The sequence below is a fragment of the Lepisosteus oculatus genome, chromosome 3 (genome assembly GCF_040954835.1).
Source record: "Lepisosteus oculatus isolate fLepOcu1 chromosome 3, fLepOcu1.hap2, whole genome shotgun sequence".
Taxonomy (NCBI): Eukaryota; Metazoa; Chordata; class Actinopteri; order Semionotiformes; family Lepisosteidae; genus Lepisosteus; species Lepisosteus oculatus.
In genome coordinates, this window is record NC_090698.1 from 27,862,054 (window position 1) to 27,879,069 (window position 17,016).

Here is a 17,016-nt window from a genome sequence, read left to right on the forward strand (position 1 = left end):
GATTCATGTTTTTCCACCCACAAAGTGAAATAGCTGTAAGATCTTAGTTCTGTAACAAAATCAACTCTATTATGTCCACAAGGTGGTTTTTATTTCAACAGCAGAAAACTAATTCACATTATTGAATGGTATACAAAAGCATTTCTCAATACACACTTCACTCAAGTTACAAATGTTCTTGTTTAGATGTGTACTGTGTTTTTATGGGTTTACAAAGTAATGCCATGTATTATTTTCCACTAATCCACAGCAATAATGGTTAACCTGTAGGATAGTTACTAAATGAATCAAATTCAGACATGCTTTTTCAATAGGTACAAGTAGTAAACTTACATTAAGATGTTAAATGATGAAGATAGTATTAAGATTAACCTACATGTTCTTTGAATTTCTCAGGAAAAGCACAATGATGGTACCTTGGTGTGGTACAATAAAAAATGCAATGTAATGTTTCATAGACCAAACCCAGAGTGAAAACTAGACATTTCTGCAAAGTAAATCTTAGATGATGTGTAACATCAGTCCATGTTGCACTATAATTAAACAGGATGTACTTGAAATGTAGCATTTTTTACAGCAGTTCGTCAGTTATGGATAACTGTAGAAAATCACTTTCTGCAAAACAAAAGCTCCAAGCTTTTAGTAAAGATTTCAGAAAAATCTTCTACACTTTCTACCAGCTACACATACTACTGTATTCCATTACTGTTCAAATCCAGTGAAAAGTAGATTATCTTTCTTGTGAAGTTTTTTTAATTCTTTAATTTTTTAAGTGCTGTCCTATAGATGGGTTTTGCCTGAATCTGGGATCAGTTTAAGAGTGATGCCCAACAAGTCTTTAAAATTGCAACTTGGAAATGGGCTAAAGGGTGCATTAAATCTGGGTGTTCTTTTTACATAACTACACATGCAGATAACTTATAAAATAAGAATTATATTTCCTTTTAATGGAAATAATGTTTATCAGGCAGTTACTTCCCTGCTCCACATGCAAGGCTGATTTTGATACTAGTCACCTAGCAGTCTTCATTACAGCGAAACTTTTGTCTGCAGCCCCTGATGGGAAACTGGATGATCACTTTCAAGCATTTAAAGTACACATCACAGAGCTGAAGTCACTAATCACATTTGTCCCCATATAGTAATCAGTGACACAAAATACTTTTCAGCCACTGAAGGATACAAAACAAGATATCTCTCAGACTGCTCAGGGTGTTTACAGCATAAATTTCCATGGTGTTCCTCAACATCTTCTGGTGGCTGGAAGTGGTGAATCATATAATCATGGCAATGCCTGAATGCATTGGATAGTCCAAGAACAACTGTAGGCAAATACTTAAATACTAGGCATCACATCAATTTTTTGCCCTGAATACATATGAATATCAAATGAAGATGATCTATTAATATGGAAGGAATACCATTTTTGAGAAACACCATCCAGAACTAAGATTCTGGAGCAGTCTTGTTCTGCTTATGCAGGATGTGCTTCAAATGGAGTAGTTTATACAGCAGTTGGCAAACAACGTAGAATACCACATTCTGCAGATGAGAAGCTGCTACTATGAATCTCCAAATCCCCATTCTCTTTCTTCCTCCTTTCTATGTTTCAGCCTTATAGGATGAATGAACAGACGACAGGTACACCCACTGCACCTCTACTGAATCCTCCCCTCAAAACAGGAGATGGAATAACTTTTATAAACATCATTAACCCAGGTCATAGCCATAAGGTTCCTTAACTGACCATGATTTAAACATAAGTAATCCAATTTACAAAGAGAGGTTTTAAGAAGATAGTCTTTTAGACTTCTTGCTAGCTGGACAACAGATACTACTGCATTCCACCTACTAGTTGAAATCTATCCAGTTAAATCTATAGCATCTTCCAAAGCAAAAGCAATGAAACAAAACTGTATTGATGAACCAAATCTATGATATGTTAGCAGGGGACTGTTCAGAATCACTAGCAAAACTGGGAGGTCTTGAACAGGATTTTAGAATAGTCCACTAGACAATTTCAGAAACAGACCAATTTCATTAGACCTTCCCTTTTCATCAACAGGAAGACCCCCATGAACAATAAAGGGGGCACAATGTGGGACTAAAATGATACTGCGTGTATACCAGCAGGCCTGAGACTTCAATTTAACACCATTAGGTTGACATGTTTATCAACATCAAAGGGAAAGCTGAGACAAAAAATTGACCTTTTACAAATAGTCTGTTGGAAGCAGTGGGAAGAACTCTCATCTACAGCTCATGGGCCAATGAGCCACCAGGTGTCACAGAGCAGATCCTCTCAGGGTGGAGATGCTATAGGAACCCCCCCCAACTCTCTTTCCCACAGCCTTGCCGTGTAACAGAACGCAAACCGATAAGGGTAACAATGAGTTAGCGGTGGGGTGTTACAGAATGTGAATCAAATTGTCGAGGGAAACCGGTGGAGAGGGGCGGGCCCAGCCTCAGAAGGAGCTCAGGCCACATCCAGCACCCCCGCGGCCACCAGCTGCCGGGACAGCCAGTCCAGGCCCTCGTGCAGCCCCGTCCCGCTCCGAGCGTCGCAGCCCTGGATGTGCCAGCTGCGGCCACAGCACAGCTTGTGCAAGCTCAGCAGTTCCGTCATCTCCTCCACGGAGACCGCGCCGGCCACGTCCTGGGGGACCGGGAGGACACATTTCAGCGCAAAGATCAGTCAATCAACCAATGTTCAAAACACAGACTTACTCCTAAATCTCAGAATGCAATACTTCCAGCGGATGATCCAAGGTTTACCTTATAGTCAGCCATTCAGTAAGCAATATTAGTTTAAACATGAAAATAAACTATTTCTCCTTACCACAGGTGTTAGGGTCCATTAGATAACTATTACTTTGAAATAATATGAAGGCAGGGTTGTAGTGGAACCTCAAAAATATATATAGGTGTTACAGGTATCTTGTAATACATACAAAGAGGGTTAAAAAGCTAATACATAAGATGGCATAAGAAGCATTTAAATGCAATATTTACAGATGCAAATGGGCAATCACTGTATCCTGGAGAGATAAGGGAAAGGAGACACCATTATTACACCAGTAGTAACAATAGTACCTAGTTCATTACTAAACAAAATCAAAAGAATATTGTTTCTAAAATGAGCAGTTGGACCCAAAGGGGAAATCTGTGTTAATTTATATCAATGATCTTGATTCTAGTTAGTAAACCTGTCATGTTTTACAGACAGTACTGAAATAGAAGGATTAGCAAGCACTGTAGATGCTGCAAAGGAAATTTGAAAAGACTTTCAAAAGCTAAGGCTGAAAAACACTTGGAAGAGGACTAGTGCAGAGTGTTAGATGAATGTAGCACAGAAAAATTACAGATTTGAAGAGACCTGTGTTTATGTAAAAACACCATTATCATCTCCTAGACAACGCAGGGAAAGAAGAAAGGCAATACAGGATTTTAATAATGTTAGGCCATACAGTTACAAACACTGGGTTGAAATGAACGCATGTTATGTAAAAGGAGTATAATGTACTAATTAATTCATAAAGGTAAATCTCAATGCACACACTATCCTTAATGCTATGAAATTCTGTTCATTATTTGTAAATATTTTCACATCCAAATCACCAGCCTCTCTACAATAAGTTTAATATGATTACTTTACATACACAACAGTAACCCTCCTTTTGAGCTAGAAGATCACTGCCAAAGCCAACTTCCTAACATAATGACAAATATTCTACTATATATAATACGTATTCTGCATACAGCTACACCTCTGATCCTGATTACACTTATTACATTTAACTATAATAAAACAATCATACATCTAAATAATTAGACTAAACAGAAAACGGCAACTTGAAGGTTTTTAAGCAAGTCCCTGTCCACTTTCTCCAACAGTGTGAGCACAGTTTGAGTAAAATAGGCGGAAAATGCAGTGATAGTTTGGCGCTCACTGCTCTAACATTTTAGAAGAGCAGTTAGCTGTATGGACAAGCAAATGATGACCCATTATGGGAGTCATACATGTCACTTCAAGACATGCAGTGCCTTTAGAAAATACTGTAAATACGTACCTGTTTATTGGCGAATATGAGAAGCAGCGCGTCTCGCAGTTCTTTTTCTGTCAGCAGCTTGGCCAGCTCACTGTGGGACTCCATCAGCCTGTCTCTGTGACAGCTGTCAATAACAAACACCACCGCTGGGAACACAAAAGTGGTACACTTTTAGACAATTAGGGTCTAACTCCACGATTGCATGATCTTCTAAAGGGTTTACATCGAAATAAAAGCCCCTTTTCTTCTGGCACATCCGAGCTATGAGGGATCCGTATGGTCCAGTGACTGTTTTGTCACGTCAAGTGGAAACCGGTCCATGAAACTGAAACAACTCTGGTTTGTCAGTGCAAGTGGAAAAGGGGTATTAAATAAGAACAACATTCATATAACAGGTTCAGAAAAAAACCTCAAACTCCCAGTGGAAGAGAAAAAGTTAACCAGAAACCATTCTATTTAGTAACATTAGGGTTTTAAAAGGAACATGCTTTTTATGTAATTGATAATTTTCCAACGAATCCCCAACTGCAAATCTAAGACACAGCTGTTATAAGACATTCTTGAAAAATAACATTGGAAGGCCAGATAAAGGCTTGGATGCTCATGGAAATGTATGATCATCTCAGGCCACTCTCCAAGCTCCTCACATCTTTCACCTGCAAACCCCCCTTCCTCTGTCACAAAAACCTCAAAACACTAAAAGATAAAGTGCTCCGCTATGAAAGACACAGTTCTCAGTGATTCTTTAAGAAAAATATTTCTCAATGAGAGGTGTACTTGTGTATGACCACCTTCATGAATGTACAGTATTGAGGAGCAACAGGGTGACTAAAGGCTTTAAAGACTCAACCATAAGATAAGGCTTTTAAACAAAGATTTACTATACATTTACCCCAGCAGTATGGCTTTCATTTGCAATGCACTACTGAATTAAAAAAAGTCTACCAAGAGAGCACGGTTATCCTCAGCTGACTGGGCAATGGAAGAGATGACAATTCATACTTTGAAATTGCTCCTGGGCAGGAGGAAATTTACGCAATATTATATCCTGAGTAGAGTGAGAACATCTTGTCTTGTTGTCTCATCTATAATGGATCACAAAATCAGCCTGTGGGTATGACCTGCATTTCCATATTCAACAACTGACACAAAAAGGTATTCGGTCAGAAGTGGCCTATTCATCTTGTTTGGAAGTTTAAGACCTGGTAATATATCAAGATAGACAACTCCCACACCAGATCATGAATTTAATTTTAATCCAAATTTGAAAATCAAATATTGGACATATTCTGAATAAATATTTTGATTCTGATGCATACCTTGTGTGTTTAGATAATAATGTTTCCAAAGCGGCCTCAATTTATGTTTGCCACCAACATCCCAAATAGTAAACTTTAGGTTTTTGTATTCCACTGTTTCCACATTGAAACCTAGAAAACAAAGAGTGATATGGTTAAAGGTCACCTGAACAATAACTCCACTGAACGACTATGCAGTCTACCTTTAGGTTTGGTTTTACTGTGTTTTTTTTTTTTAAGAGCTGGCTCTGATAGAAGTCTTACCCATCAACTACTTAAAGTAGAGCAACTTTAAGACAGGGTATGTGCATGTGTATATACATAAATATTTAATAGAATGGGTATAATACAAGGTGTTACACCACAGAAATGTGTGTAAAACCACAAATTGGGTCTTACAGGCCTTCAAAATAATCATTTTTTTTGACTGTTTTAAAAGATATCACCAAAAACAAGGTCATCAAGGTAAGGGTGGAATAAAATCTTACATCACCCCTTAGTTTAAACATTAACAGGTATTACTGGACGGGCTAGGTTAGTTTTTACAATGTTCCTCTTTCATTTTAATACCATACTGATTGGACTGGAAACCATTTTTAATAGTAAAATATTTTACAGAAAACAAAAATGTTTACCCATTTCAGATATGGATTCCTGCAATGAAAATAAAGCAGACTATGCATAAACAAACTCTAGGTTTAGTTGTACAGATATCCTGCATAAGTTTTACCTATTGTTGGAATGGGCTGCATGAACTCATCCTGCTTTAGTTTAAAAAGAATCGTGGTTTTTCCTGCCCCATCCAGCCCTAACGTCACCACGCGAATCTCCATTTTTGGGCCTATGTGCACCCTGTTATCCTGAAGAGAAGGGTAACAAAAAATAAGACTCAGGAAAGAGAAAAACATTTGGAGTATAGCTGTTGTTAGCACAAAAAGGGAAGCTTCACAAAACATTTTAAGAAGTGAAATATTCAAAATATGCTTTAATTCTATTGGACTTTCCTAAAACAATACAGTATATTCATTCTAATGTTTTTTGTTTTACAAAATTACATAGGAGATCAGATACTGCTGAACAGAAGTTAGTTTTGAAACAGATCAAATTATGTGTAATAGGAAGCACACCAAGATCAGGGGAGCTGCAACAAATACTGTCCTCACTTTACCTTGGTGAAGGTGACCGGAATACTGGCGTCAAGCTGAATATGATCAGCAAGCTCTGTGAATTGCTGCTGTTGTTTCTGGAGTGTTTCTAGTAGTCTTGTGATCTCTTGTTTTGCCAAAACAACTCTGCAATCATCCTGTACAATGTAGAAAACAACAATAGTAAGGCAAATTCACCTTCAACCATGCCATATTTCTTAACATCTAGAGTCCTGCTCTATTGAAATGTTTCCTCGATATTAAACGTGAGGAATTTAATTTTTAAAACTCCTCTGAGACCACGGTGTTTTCCAGTCTTTTTCCAGCCAAGGTCCAGCTAGTTTTGATCCCTGCATTTCATAAACTACTTCCTACAGCAACTACAGCAACCACATTAAGGTATTTCTGGCATTTGTATTTCTCCTTATTAATAATAATTCTGCATCTTACACAGATGGGCAGTCAAACCCAGTCATTGATGCGATAAATAGATTTCTAAACACTTTCCTCAGAGTTTATGCATTCCAGAAGGAAAAAGTGTAAAAAGATCCGTCATGCCAGGATCCCTTCCTACATGAAAGTTTAAACCAGCACTTGTATGAGTGACGAGTGAAGCTCTGCTCCCATCAGGTTCACGGCTACTCACAGGTACCCACAAATTCAGAGGACCTCGCCACGTGCCTCCCTGACAGCCAACACTACACAAGTCCTCACTGTAATGAATGTAGCTCTGTTCCATTTCCACTCACAGGCAACCTTCACACCCACTCAGTGCAACTCTCCAGACATTTTCTTTCCTTCCTTTCCTTTCGTTGACGTCGCCATACCTGTTGCAATGTCTTCTCACAGTGCAGGCAGGCAGTGGAGACCTGCGACAGCAATATGGTCATGTCTTCCTGCTGCTGACGAAGCCAGATGAGTTTTTCTCGCACGTGGGCGTCAACCACACTTAGGGCCATCTCCTCCTGGCGGCACAGTGTCTCATGCAGGTCCGCAAAGTAAGCTCGGACACAAGAACGTGCACTTTCAGCCGTACCAGGCACCTGGACAGACAGGAAGGAAGGAAGAAATGCAAGAAGGCTCACACACACACCCACACACACACTAGAAAATACTTATTAACCTCAAGCCATGCCAATTCTATTCTCAGGCACTGAATAAAATGGTTTGCCTCTGTAGTCAAGAAGTTCTTATCTACAGTATGAGCAAAAATAGCTTTGGAAGTCCAGGATAATTATTGGTAATCTGTACATTATTATGGTCACATAATAAATTAACATAAAGAAGGGATTTGAAACAGCTGGCTGCACTCAGGTGTCACGTCTATATGCATCTACAGATTTTCTCCACGTCTATTCAAGTACTGACTTGGTCAGGCCTCAACAGTTCTTTGCAGAGAAAGTGCCATTCGATACTTACATGTTCTGTGTGAGCCATGCCAATGCCATCTTCCACAATCTGTTCTCCCCCCTCGATCTGCTGCACAATGCCCACCAGTTTCCGGGAATACTCAGAGATCTCCTCGGTAAAAGTACGAATGCAGTGAGCCATGTCCAGAATGGAAGCACGGATCTGATTTGCTTCGGCTTCCAACACTGCATGCTGAAAGTGTGGGGGGGGAAAAAAATACCACATGATTTGAAAAGGACTGGATGTAGGTATCTTCTTACCTTAAGAAACAGGAGTAAATTAGCAACTTCAAATCACACGTAGAGCCAAAACTGTCTATTACCATACCCCAACAGACACAATCATAAGCTAAACATCATGCATTCAAAAATGGAAAAATGCAACACACACTAAAGAGTTTTAGAAAAGCCTGTGCCTGACGTTCATTAATTCTCACACCTCAATTCAGAAAACTTTCATCAAATCATCAGATGTTAATCACACATTACTCAGACTTCAGAGTAAATTACAGCTGTGACAGTCAACACTGTGTGACAAGGGGCTATCCAAAGCAGCAGCAGCAGTCTAGCTGCTGTGGATTGTGATGACTTACCTTGTGGCCTTGGTGCTTCCCATACTCTTTGCACACACAGCACATGAGTGGGCCTGGCTGACAGGCATCTTCCAGGCAGACAAACTCAATGGCATGCACCTGGTGTTGGAGACACAGAGTCTTCTCGTGGGGCTTGTCGGCAAGGGGGACGCGTCTGTGCTTGGCTAGGGTGCGAGTGGAGTGCGTGAGCTGGGAGCAGTCTGCACACAGGTGAGTGGCACACACAGTGCAGTACATGGACGCAATGTGATTCTCGTCCTCGTCACAGCGGATGATGCGCTTGGAAAGAAGGGAAGGTAAAGCGCGTTGGAGTTGGGCAAAAAGCACATATCAACACCAGCAACACCAAAGATGATTATTTCTTTGTAAAATTATGTTTAAACGTGTTATGCCTTTGCTTTATATTAACAAAAGAGGCTTTCCTCAAAGCACAGATAAAGGCTTTTTTAACAAAGAAGGGGTTTGAAATGCACTAACTTAATGTGTGTTTTACTACCCATTTCTAATTAAAACAGATGCGATGTAATTTACAATTTTGGAAAATTAAAATAAAATGCACTCTAGTTAGCCAAAATCAAAGGCAAATTCTATGGAGAACATTTACTTTGAACAAATGCTAATCTTCATTTCCAGGAATTTGTCACAGGGGTGGACAAAAAAAACACCAATATGAAGTCTTTTAATCGGGCGTTGGGCCACCAAGTGCGGGCCAGAACAAACTATGCTCTGTGCAAAGAGAGAGAGAGGCAAACAACTCATTCCTGGATGGAGGAGGTGGAAAACCGTTTCAGGCATCCTTTCAGAATATTTCTTAAATACTCGACTGGGTTCAGATGTCATGACCTTCTTTGTCACCAGATATGTATACATCACCATCATGCTCATGAAACCACTGGGCAACCATACGCTCTGTGGATGAGTGCACTGTCATCCTGGAAGATACCTATCCCAGCAGACAACAATTGCTGCAACATGGGATGAAGATGATCACTTAGTACCATTCATTTGTCGAGAATAGAGTGAAGGATGAATCATCTGACAATATCACATTTCTCCACAGCTCGGTTTTCTGTTGCCTATTCTCTTTGCTCCACTGAAAATGCAAACGTGCATTACCAGCTGTGATGAGTGGTTTATACTGTACACTGCCACCCGACTATTCTATCTCACTTTCTGGGGCTCTAGGTGGACTGTGCTTGATTAAACTGGCTACCCATGCTCCAGGTTGAAATGATCCACATTTGCTCGGCAGTTTGGCTCACACTTCGAATCAATGCACAGACATCACGGTCCTGGAGTATGAGCTCCTGCCCAAAGTTTCCTTTTCCTTATGTCTTTCTCTCAGTCACTTGGCCACTGTAGGTCCTGCCAAATGCACCGTACAAATCACCCCTGTTTGAAAGTCAGTGAGGTCTCCTCTTGCTGCCATGCTAGCTAGAATTATAGGTAACCAGGTCTCTCCAACATTTTTATGCAGGACACTAAAGCATTCTAGGATGTTATTTGCTTAATTAATGCATGAGCCAGTGTAGAAGCCCTAGCTTCAATATACTTGGTCTTTCGGGTTTACCCAGGTGTTTCCATTTTGTGTCCACTACCTGTACCTAGAGCATTGTGCATTGTACAAACTCAATGTTACCAGATCATAAGGCACAAAATAAAGCCTGAGAGATAGCCACAATGCCACACTCAGGAGTTTAACACTACTGAGAATGCCCAGTGAACAGACTGTCTTCTACCTCCCCAGCTCCTCCTAAGGCGTCTTCTGACATGCCTGACTGGTTAGAGGCCCCATGCTGCAGTCTCTCAAGGAGCTCAAGCAGAGCAAAGTTCTTCTTCAGTCCCCAGACTCCAGAATCCCCTAAACAAACATACACATTCAAAACTGTCATATTACCACAGAAAGTCCACATCCTAGGATGTTGCACAATTGTTAGAATCAAATTATCAAAACAAATTCAAGAAATTGATTCTGCGACCTGTATATTGTGGAAGCTTCTTTATGTTTTTATTTCTCATGCAAAATAAAAATGTTTCTTGTATCAGTTCTGTGTTCATCTTCATTTAGACATATGCAAGGTTGTTTTAGACCAGTGCCACTACACTGCATGTAAACCCCTAGAACTTCACATATATCACCCAGGATACAGAAGAAAACTCCAATCTCATTAAATGTTAGCAGTCAGTCTTAAACCCAAAATACCACGATGATAATGACTGTTTCTGTAACAGAATTTCCAATCTATAAAGGATTTTAAATGGCATTCTAGATACTTCTTATTTTAGAATTTTATAACATGGGACCCTATGAATACCAATTCAGCTTTTTTTCTCCATTTTTCTCCGTTTGTTTTTTTGTCCTCCAAAACACAAAAAACAAACTCCAGTTTATTAAGTTAGTGAATTATAATTAGACGGTCATATGCCCCAGCTGATGCGAATTTAGCCACAGGAAGCAATATCCAAGTCAGGGCCTTGTCATCTCCATGGAAACTACCCAGCCCAGAGCTCACCCAGCTCGGTGACCTGTCTGTCGAAGGGGCAGCGGATGGCCCTGCCGTGCAAGGGAAGGCGAGTGAGGCAGTCATGGCAAACCGTGTGGCCACACAGTAGCAGCCGGGGGACTTTATCCCCTTGCAGGGAGAAAACGTCTTCGCACACTCCACATTCCAGCACCTGGAAGCACACAACAATCCACATGAAAAGCAACATCCAGCCAATATCCCAGGCAACGCAACCAGACCGACATACCGGGAGCTTAACAGCTGAACAGCAGCTTGCGGCCACAGATCTCCTGGGCAGCACACAATAACTATCAGCTCAGACATCTCAGAGAAACAAAACCTAGGCTCCGATTTAAGATTCACTCTGGCATAGGCTGGGACAGTGCAATCAATGTATTTGAATGTAATTCACAGAAATTAAGTCTCACACTGAATACCTTTGAATCCAAAGACAAAAGCCAAGTGGAGCTCGACTAGCCAATCAGGGTGATCAGTCAGCAGCTATATCACCCTGCAACCCACTGAAGCTCAGCAGGTGTGACCCTACCTGGATGGGAGACCTCCTGGGAAAAGCTAGTGTTGCTCCTGGAAGAGGTGTTAGTGTGGCCAGTTGGGGAGGGGGCGCCCTCTAGACTGTGTGGGTCCTAATGTCCCAGTATAGCGATTGAGACACTATTGTGTAAAAAAGGCACCGTCCTTCAGATGAGACTTAAAAAAAAAAGAGATTCTGACTCTGCGGCCATTAAAAATCCCAGGGTGTTTCTCATAAAGAGTAGGGGTGTTAACCCTGCTGTCCTGGGTAGGAGGCCCCGTATTGGCCTCCTACTCCGTTCTCCTCCCTGCTTACAGCTGGTGCGTGGGAAGCATACTGGCGCACTATGGCTGCCGTCGCATCACCCAGGTGGGTGCTGCACATTGGGGGTGGTGTAAAGCCCTTTAAGTAAAGGGTCTAGGAAAGTGTATAATTGTATTATTTCTATTATTTGTCAGAAATAGAAAATTTTCTATATATATATCAAATAGGTTAGTATTACTATTAGAAGTACAGTGTACTGAAGCTGTACAGCACCTTGTACTAGTGACTGCTGTGCTTCCCTGGAGCAGTTACTAACATTCTTTTTTTAATTTCTTTGGAGCTCATATTTTATTAGTTTTCTATGTATTCTAACGTAACATTATAGGACTGACTGCATCAAATCCTCCAAGTTAACCGACTGCCAGACCCATAAAACAGTACAGGGATTTTTTTTACAAACATCTGAGTCCGAGGGGGGGCACAGTGGTGCAACGGTCAGCATTACTGGGTCAAAGCACTTGGGCCCTGGGTTCAGTTGCTAGGGTGGGTGCTATCTGAGTAGAGTATGGACAGTATGTTATCCCCATGTTCACTTAGATTTCCTCCCACAGTACAAAGACAAACTGGTTGGTTGGGTTCTGGGAAAACTGGTGTGAGCGGGAATGTGTGTGTGTCCTGTGATGGACTGGTGTCCCATCAAGGTGTACCCTGCCTTGGGTCTGTTGCTTGCCGAGACAGGTTTCGGCTCCCCCGGGGACCCTGTCCTGCATAAAGCGGTTAGAAAATGGAAGGTTAGATAGATTTTAGACAGAGATATTAATTACTGAACAATATGTCAATAAACTATTTATAAACTGAAGGTTGTTTGAGGTTGACCACTGAACAGACTGGCTGATCCGGTATAAAGCACTAAACACTACAGGAAGGTCCTGAAACCAGAACAAACACCTACTGTACAGTAACATGCAATTCAGGCCCAATTTCAGGGTTTGTTTTTAATATAAATAAAAGTGTAAGTTGTGCACAATAACTCAGTTTTGCAAACTTATTATGAGCATTTTGCTTCCATATGCTGATAATATCTGAGATTACCTACAACAGGTGAAAACATTTCCATACACACTGTTTTTTATGTTATAATTAAGGTTGCCACATGGCCCAATAATCCCAGCTAACTTTGAGACAGAGCAGGACATTAAAGTTCCCCTGAAACTGAACTGCTTAACTCCCTAAACTTTTACTGCAGCTTAAACACCACATTTGGTCTGAAAATACCACAGATCTCTATGAACATGGAAAAATAAAAAAGTATCTAGAGCCTGGAATTTTAATTTTACAATTTACCTCACTCATTTGCATGTATTCATTCCTAAACGATCCAACTTACCTATCTAATGTGTTCTTCTGTAAAACAAACTGTGCATCTGATTACATATTTGTTCTGCAGGACAGTAGGATAAAAACAATGCAGAGGGCAGCTGTTTAATAAGGATGATGGCAAATTGATGGGTTGAGAACAAGCAAAAAAATACTCAATAATTACGTACAGAACTGCTGCCCCCACAAGTAACCGAAAAAGCTTTGCATTGGTTTCAAAGAAATTTAAACATTTTGGACTTCTTGTGAACAAAATGTTATTAAGTTTTAACATTGCTTCAATATAAAACAAAGAAATGCGTGTCCCAACACGAAGAAGAAGGACAAAGGGGCATTATCTCACTACCAAACTAAAAAAAAAAAACAGAAAAAAAAGAAAAAAGAAAGGGGCAGATTGAATATATTGTGTAAATTATAAAAAGCCTTTGTCTGGGCCAAGATTTGAGCTCTTGGAGCTCAGCAATGTCATTTAATTATTTTCAAGAAGGATAATGGCTATTTGGACACTTTCAAGAAGTATATCTACAAATGAACAAAACTCTCTATGATTTAAAAGCAATGCTGCTCTCCACTCAGTCCTGGAAGGCAGATTTTATAGCTGCAGAAAAGAATCAAGATGTTGATGTGCAGGAACTATCATCAAGTAGGAGCAGTCTGGGCATCAGTGGCATGGGACCAACCTCCCACAAAGCCACACATGCATGCCTCTTTTTTCACTTAAAAAGATCTTTTTGCCAAAAAAAAAGTCAGAATCCAGCAAGTGATGTGGCTTATTGCTTGAACAGTTTTGTGGACCTTTATCTTTATTAGGAAAAATAGAAATAATATCTGAAAATGAGATAAGAGTTTTTCCATGAAAGATGTCTAGAATTGAATATTACTGGACTAACATGATCAAACACAGCCTGCACTAGCCGAGATGGAATGTCATCAAGGCCAGGAGAATTCTGCTTCTACATAGATTGAGACTGACTTCAGCTCCAGCAAAGCTTTAGGAGTATCCAAAAGCCCAAATTTTTCAGCTGTCGAACTTAACCAGGTCTGTGCAGGAGCATGAGGTACAGTATAGAGGTGTGTAATGACCTTAGAAGCTGGAAGCTCACGTTGTTTTACACTAAGTACAAATTGTTTTATAGGATGTTCACCATACTCATATTGAAGCGGTCTTATCATACATAATAGGAATTTGACTCTAATTTTAGTGAGGCTTTAAACTAAGTTTTAAAACTATTTAATATTTTACCTGAATGTTAAATTTTTGTTCTTTTCACCCCCAACTCTTAAAATGCAGTTTCTTAACTGTTCATTACATCTGTTTAAATTACACGGAAAAGTAATAGAATAGTCTCCTATTAAAACATTTGGTGTCTTATCATAGAGAATGAGGGTAAAAGAATGGTGTCTTAAAGAAGTCACGAAATATAGTGAGGTACAAGAATGGGAAACATACTGTATGAGTGTAATATATTGAAGGTTTCCAGTAATACACCTATGGAGGAGCAAAGATGACTGAACACAAAATCAATTCACAAAGGCATTTTATTACTAGATGAGGGGGAAAAAACTATTTTTAACAGTTTTTTTTTCACTGAGCAGAATTCTTGTGCAAATGTTTGAAAGCTTTTACAGGCAGGCAAAGAGAGGAGACAAGGGGACAAACACAGAGGAAATGTCCAGCACGGGGATACTCTCTACATGCATTCAAGTCTGGGACATTTTGAGGTTTAATGCTACCTGGAAATTCAAAAACATTAGGCAAAAAACTGATGGCTCAATACAACCCTTTTCATTTTATGTATTGCACAAGAATGAGCAGTATTATTATACTGTAGCTGACGAAATATATTAACATTAGCATATTTGAGAACAGTCCGTTAGAGTAAAGCAACTTGGATTTAATCAAATTGCGAGCAAAACGAGTTCTGAAGGAGATGTTTGCAATTCCTTATTTACTGCTCAAAGTATTTGTCTCTATGCTATTTCTGCCAGAAACGCCATGCAAATGCATCTTTACATGGTCATGCTCAAGGAGCAGGTTTAATTTCTGCAAACATAAAAAAATTAGACCATGAAAATTAACTTCATCCCAGTGTGGTTGGGTCATTCATTCACAAATTTTACAACTTTACTAGATTACAGTATTCAGTCAGACTTTCCCTATTTTAGATCTAGATAACTGTAAATTTATTTTTATGTAATGTCGGTATCGATATATTGCTTGTTTGTGGGTAAGCAAGATTCTTCTGTTGCTACTAAAAAGAAAGCTGCACAATTGATATCAGACATCTGAATTAATGATAATAACATTAGAGACACAAAATAATGGATGCAGTTACCAAAAATAAAAACAATTAATTTAGCCATCTGCACGCATAGACTTAAAATCAGGGTTATTAACATTTTTATGCAATATTGAAGTAATAAGAAAACTGGCCAATGAAGTGTGTGCGATACACAAAACTCAATTTTTAAGTGACTACGTCTCGGTCAAATATGTGATCTTAAGTATAACCACAAACAAAAACAATGATTTACATGCGCACAGGAAGTGCAATTTGTCTATATTTTGAAACATGCAATTGTATTCAAGTACAGCCTTTTCTTTGATGCGTACGCCAACGCAGGCGAGCAAGCCTGCTCTAAACCCGCTGGAAATTTCCAGACTTAGTTACAAGTCTAAGCAAGCCAAAGAACGCTTTCCTCTTTGCAACACAGGCGTTTCTGTGCCACACAAATTGCAAGTCCCTTGTCATGAGATCTTGGTCATACTGCACTTACATAACAAATAACGCATGATTAATATATTTTTCTGAATTAAACTGCAGTGTGCAAACTGAGTTAAAGGGTTACGTAAAAGACAATGGGAACATCGCATTTTCAGAGGCTGTCATCAGCACCAAAGAAGCTGGTGCAGCTACATTAGCAACACAGCATCCGAGCCACGACAGCAGCGACCGCCCAACTCGCTCTCTCTCGCCAACACTGTCAACCACGGTCACCGGCAATGCACCCCTCTCTGCGGGCGTCGCAATAGGTTTTCTTTTTCGGTCACTGACCGTTTTGAGCATCGGCTTCACTCACCTTCACCGTGCCTCCTGCAGCCGCCCGGCCGTGTCGAACACAGCTCTCCATTGCCGCTGCAGATGCCTGCTTGTTTACACCTACAGCAGCAGCCATCCTCGGGCTCTACCACCAGCCCAGCCGCTCCTAGGTGGGTCCGATTGCACGTAGGCAGAATGGCATCGAGATAAAAATGCTTATATGCACTGTAATAGGAAAATAAAAACTCAAATTATAGTTCTAAAAGCAGTCTTTTTAATCTCCTCGACATATGTGTGTAAAGTAACAACCGAGTTCCTATTTAAAACTTCCACCTTCCCCCGAATAAGCAAAATGGACGTTCCTGTCAGCTGTTTCCGTCAGCTTCCAGAAAGCTGCAGGTGCGATTGCGCGTTGAAGAGGTTCGGTGAAGGAAGTTTTTGTGTAGCAGAAGAGGAGGCTTTGAAGGCGGAATCTTTGACTTTGAAAGAATTTTAAGATTTTTTTAGTCGAGTTTATGTGTTTTTTCTTAAGCATTTTAATTATTTTCAGCCGGAAAATACTGTATTTTATTTCTCCCTTATGTTTAAGAGCCAATTTTCGAGTAATGTGTTAAGAAGTAAGTTTTGATGCAGTAATAATGCAAAAGAAGGGTGAAAGTGTCACAGTGAAAAAAATAAATATACACTTTATGGTGCACACACTTTTTTCGTTTGAATTCAGAATACATTTTCCCATTAAACAATTTGAATTTTCTTATATGATTTTATTTGCTCTCTTTAACGTCACTTTTACATTCTCAATTG

The 17,016-nt window shown here is 39.9% G+C and overlaps 1 protein-coding gene across 1 annotated transcript; it reads right to left on the reverse strand.

The window, feature by feature from the left end:
- Positions 1-69: 69 nt before the first annotated feature.
- On the reverse strand, positions 70-16,537 carry trim23 (tripartite motif containing 23). Its single transcript, XM_006627027.3, has 11 exons — positions 16,253-16,537; positions 11,008-11,170; positions 10,234-10,355; positions 8,495-8,773; positions 7,912-8,094; positions 7,320-7,535; positions 6,516-6,650; positions 6,078-6,207; positions 5,369-5,479; positions 4,071-4,195; positions 70-2,656 (listed from the first exon to the last, which is right to left on the reverse strand). The coding sequence occupies exons 1-11, from the start codon at positions 16,346-16,348 to the stop codon at positions 2,477-2,479; spliced, it is 1,740 nt and encodes a 579-aa protein (XP_006627090.1). The 5' UTR covers positions 16,349-16,537; the 3' UTR covers positions 70-2,476.
- Between the last annotated feature and the right edge of the window lie 479 nt (positions 16,538-17,016).

What these genes read in the sequence shown, in the direction of transcription:
- trim23 (XM_006627027.3), bottom strand. Translation starts at nt 16,348, where the DNA reads ATGGCTGCTGCTGTAGGTGTAAACAAGCAGGCATCTGCAGCGGCAATG. An exon ending in CTGCAGGAGGCACGGTGAAG is followed by an intron (nt 11,171 to 16,252) that starts GTGAGTGAAGCC and finishes GTGTGCTTCCAG; the next exon opens with GTGCTGGAATGTGGAGTGTG. An exon ending in CAGACAGGTCACCGAGCTGG is followed by an intron (nt 10,356 to 11,007) that starts GTGAGCTCTGGG and finishes ATGTTTGTTTAG; the next exon opens with GGGATTCTGGAGTCTGGGGA.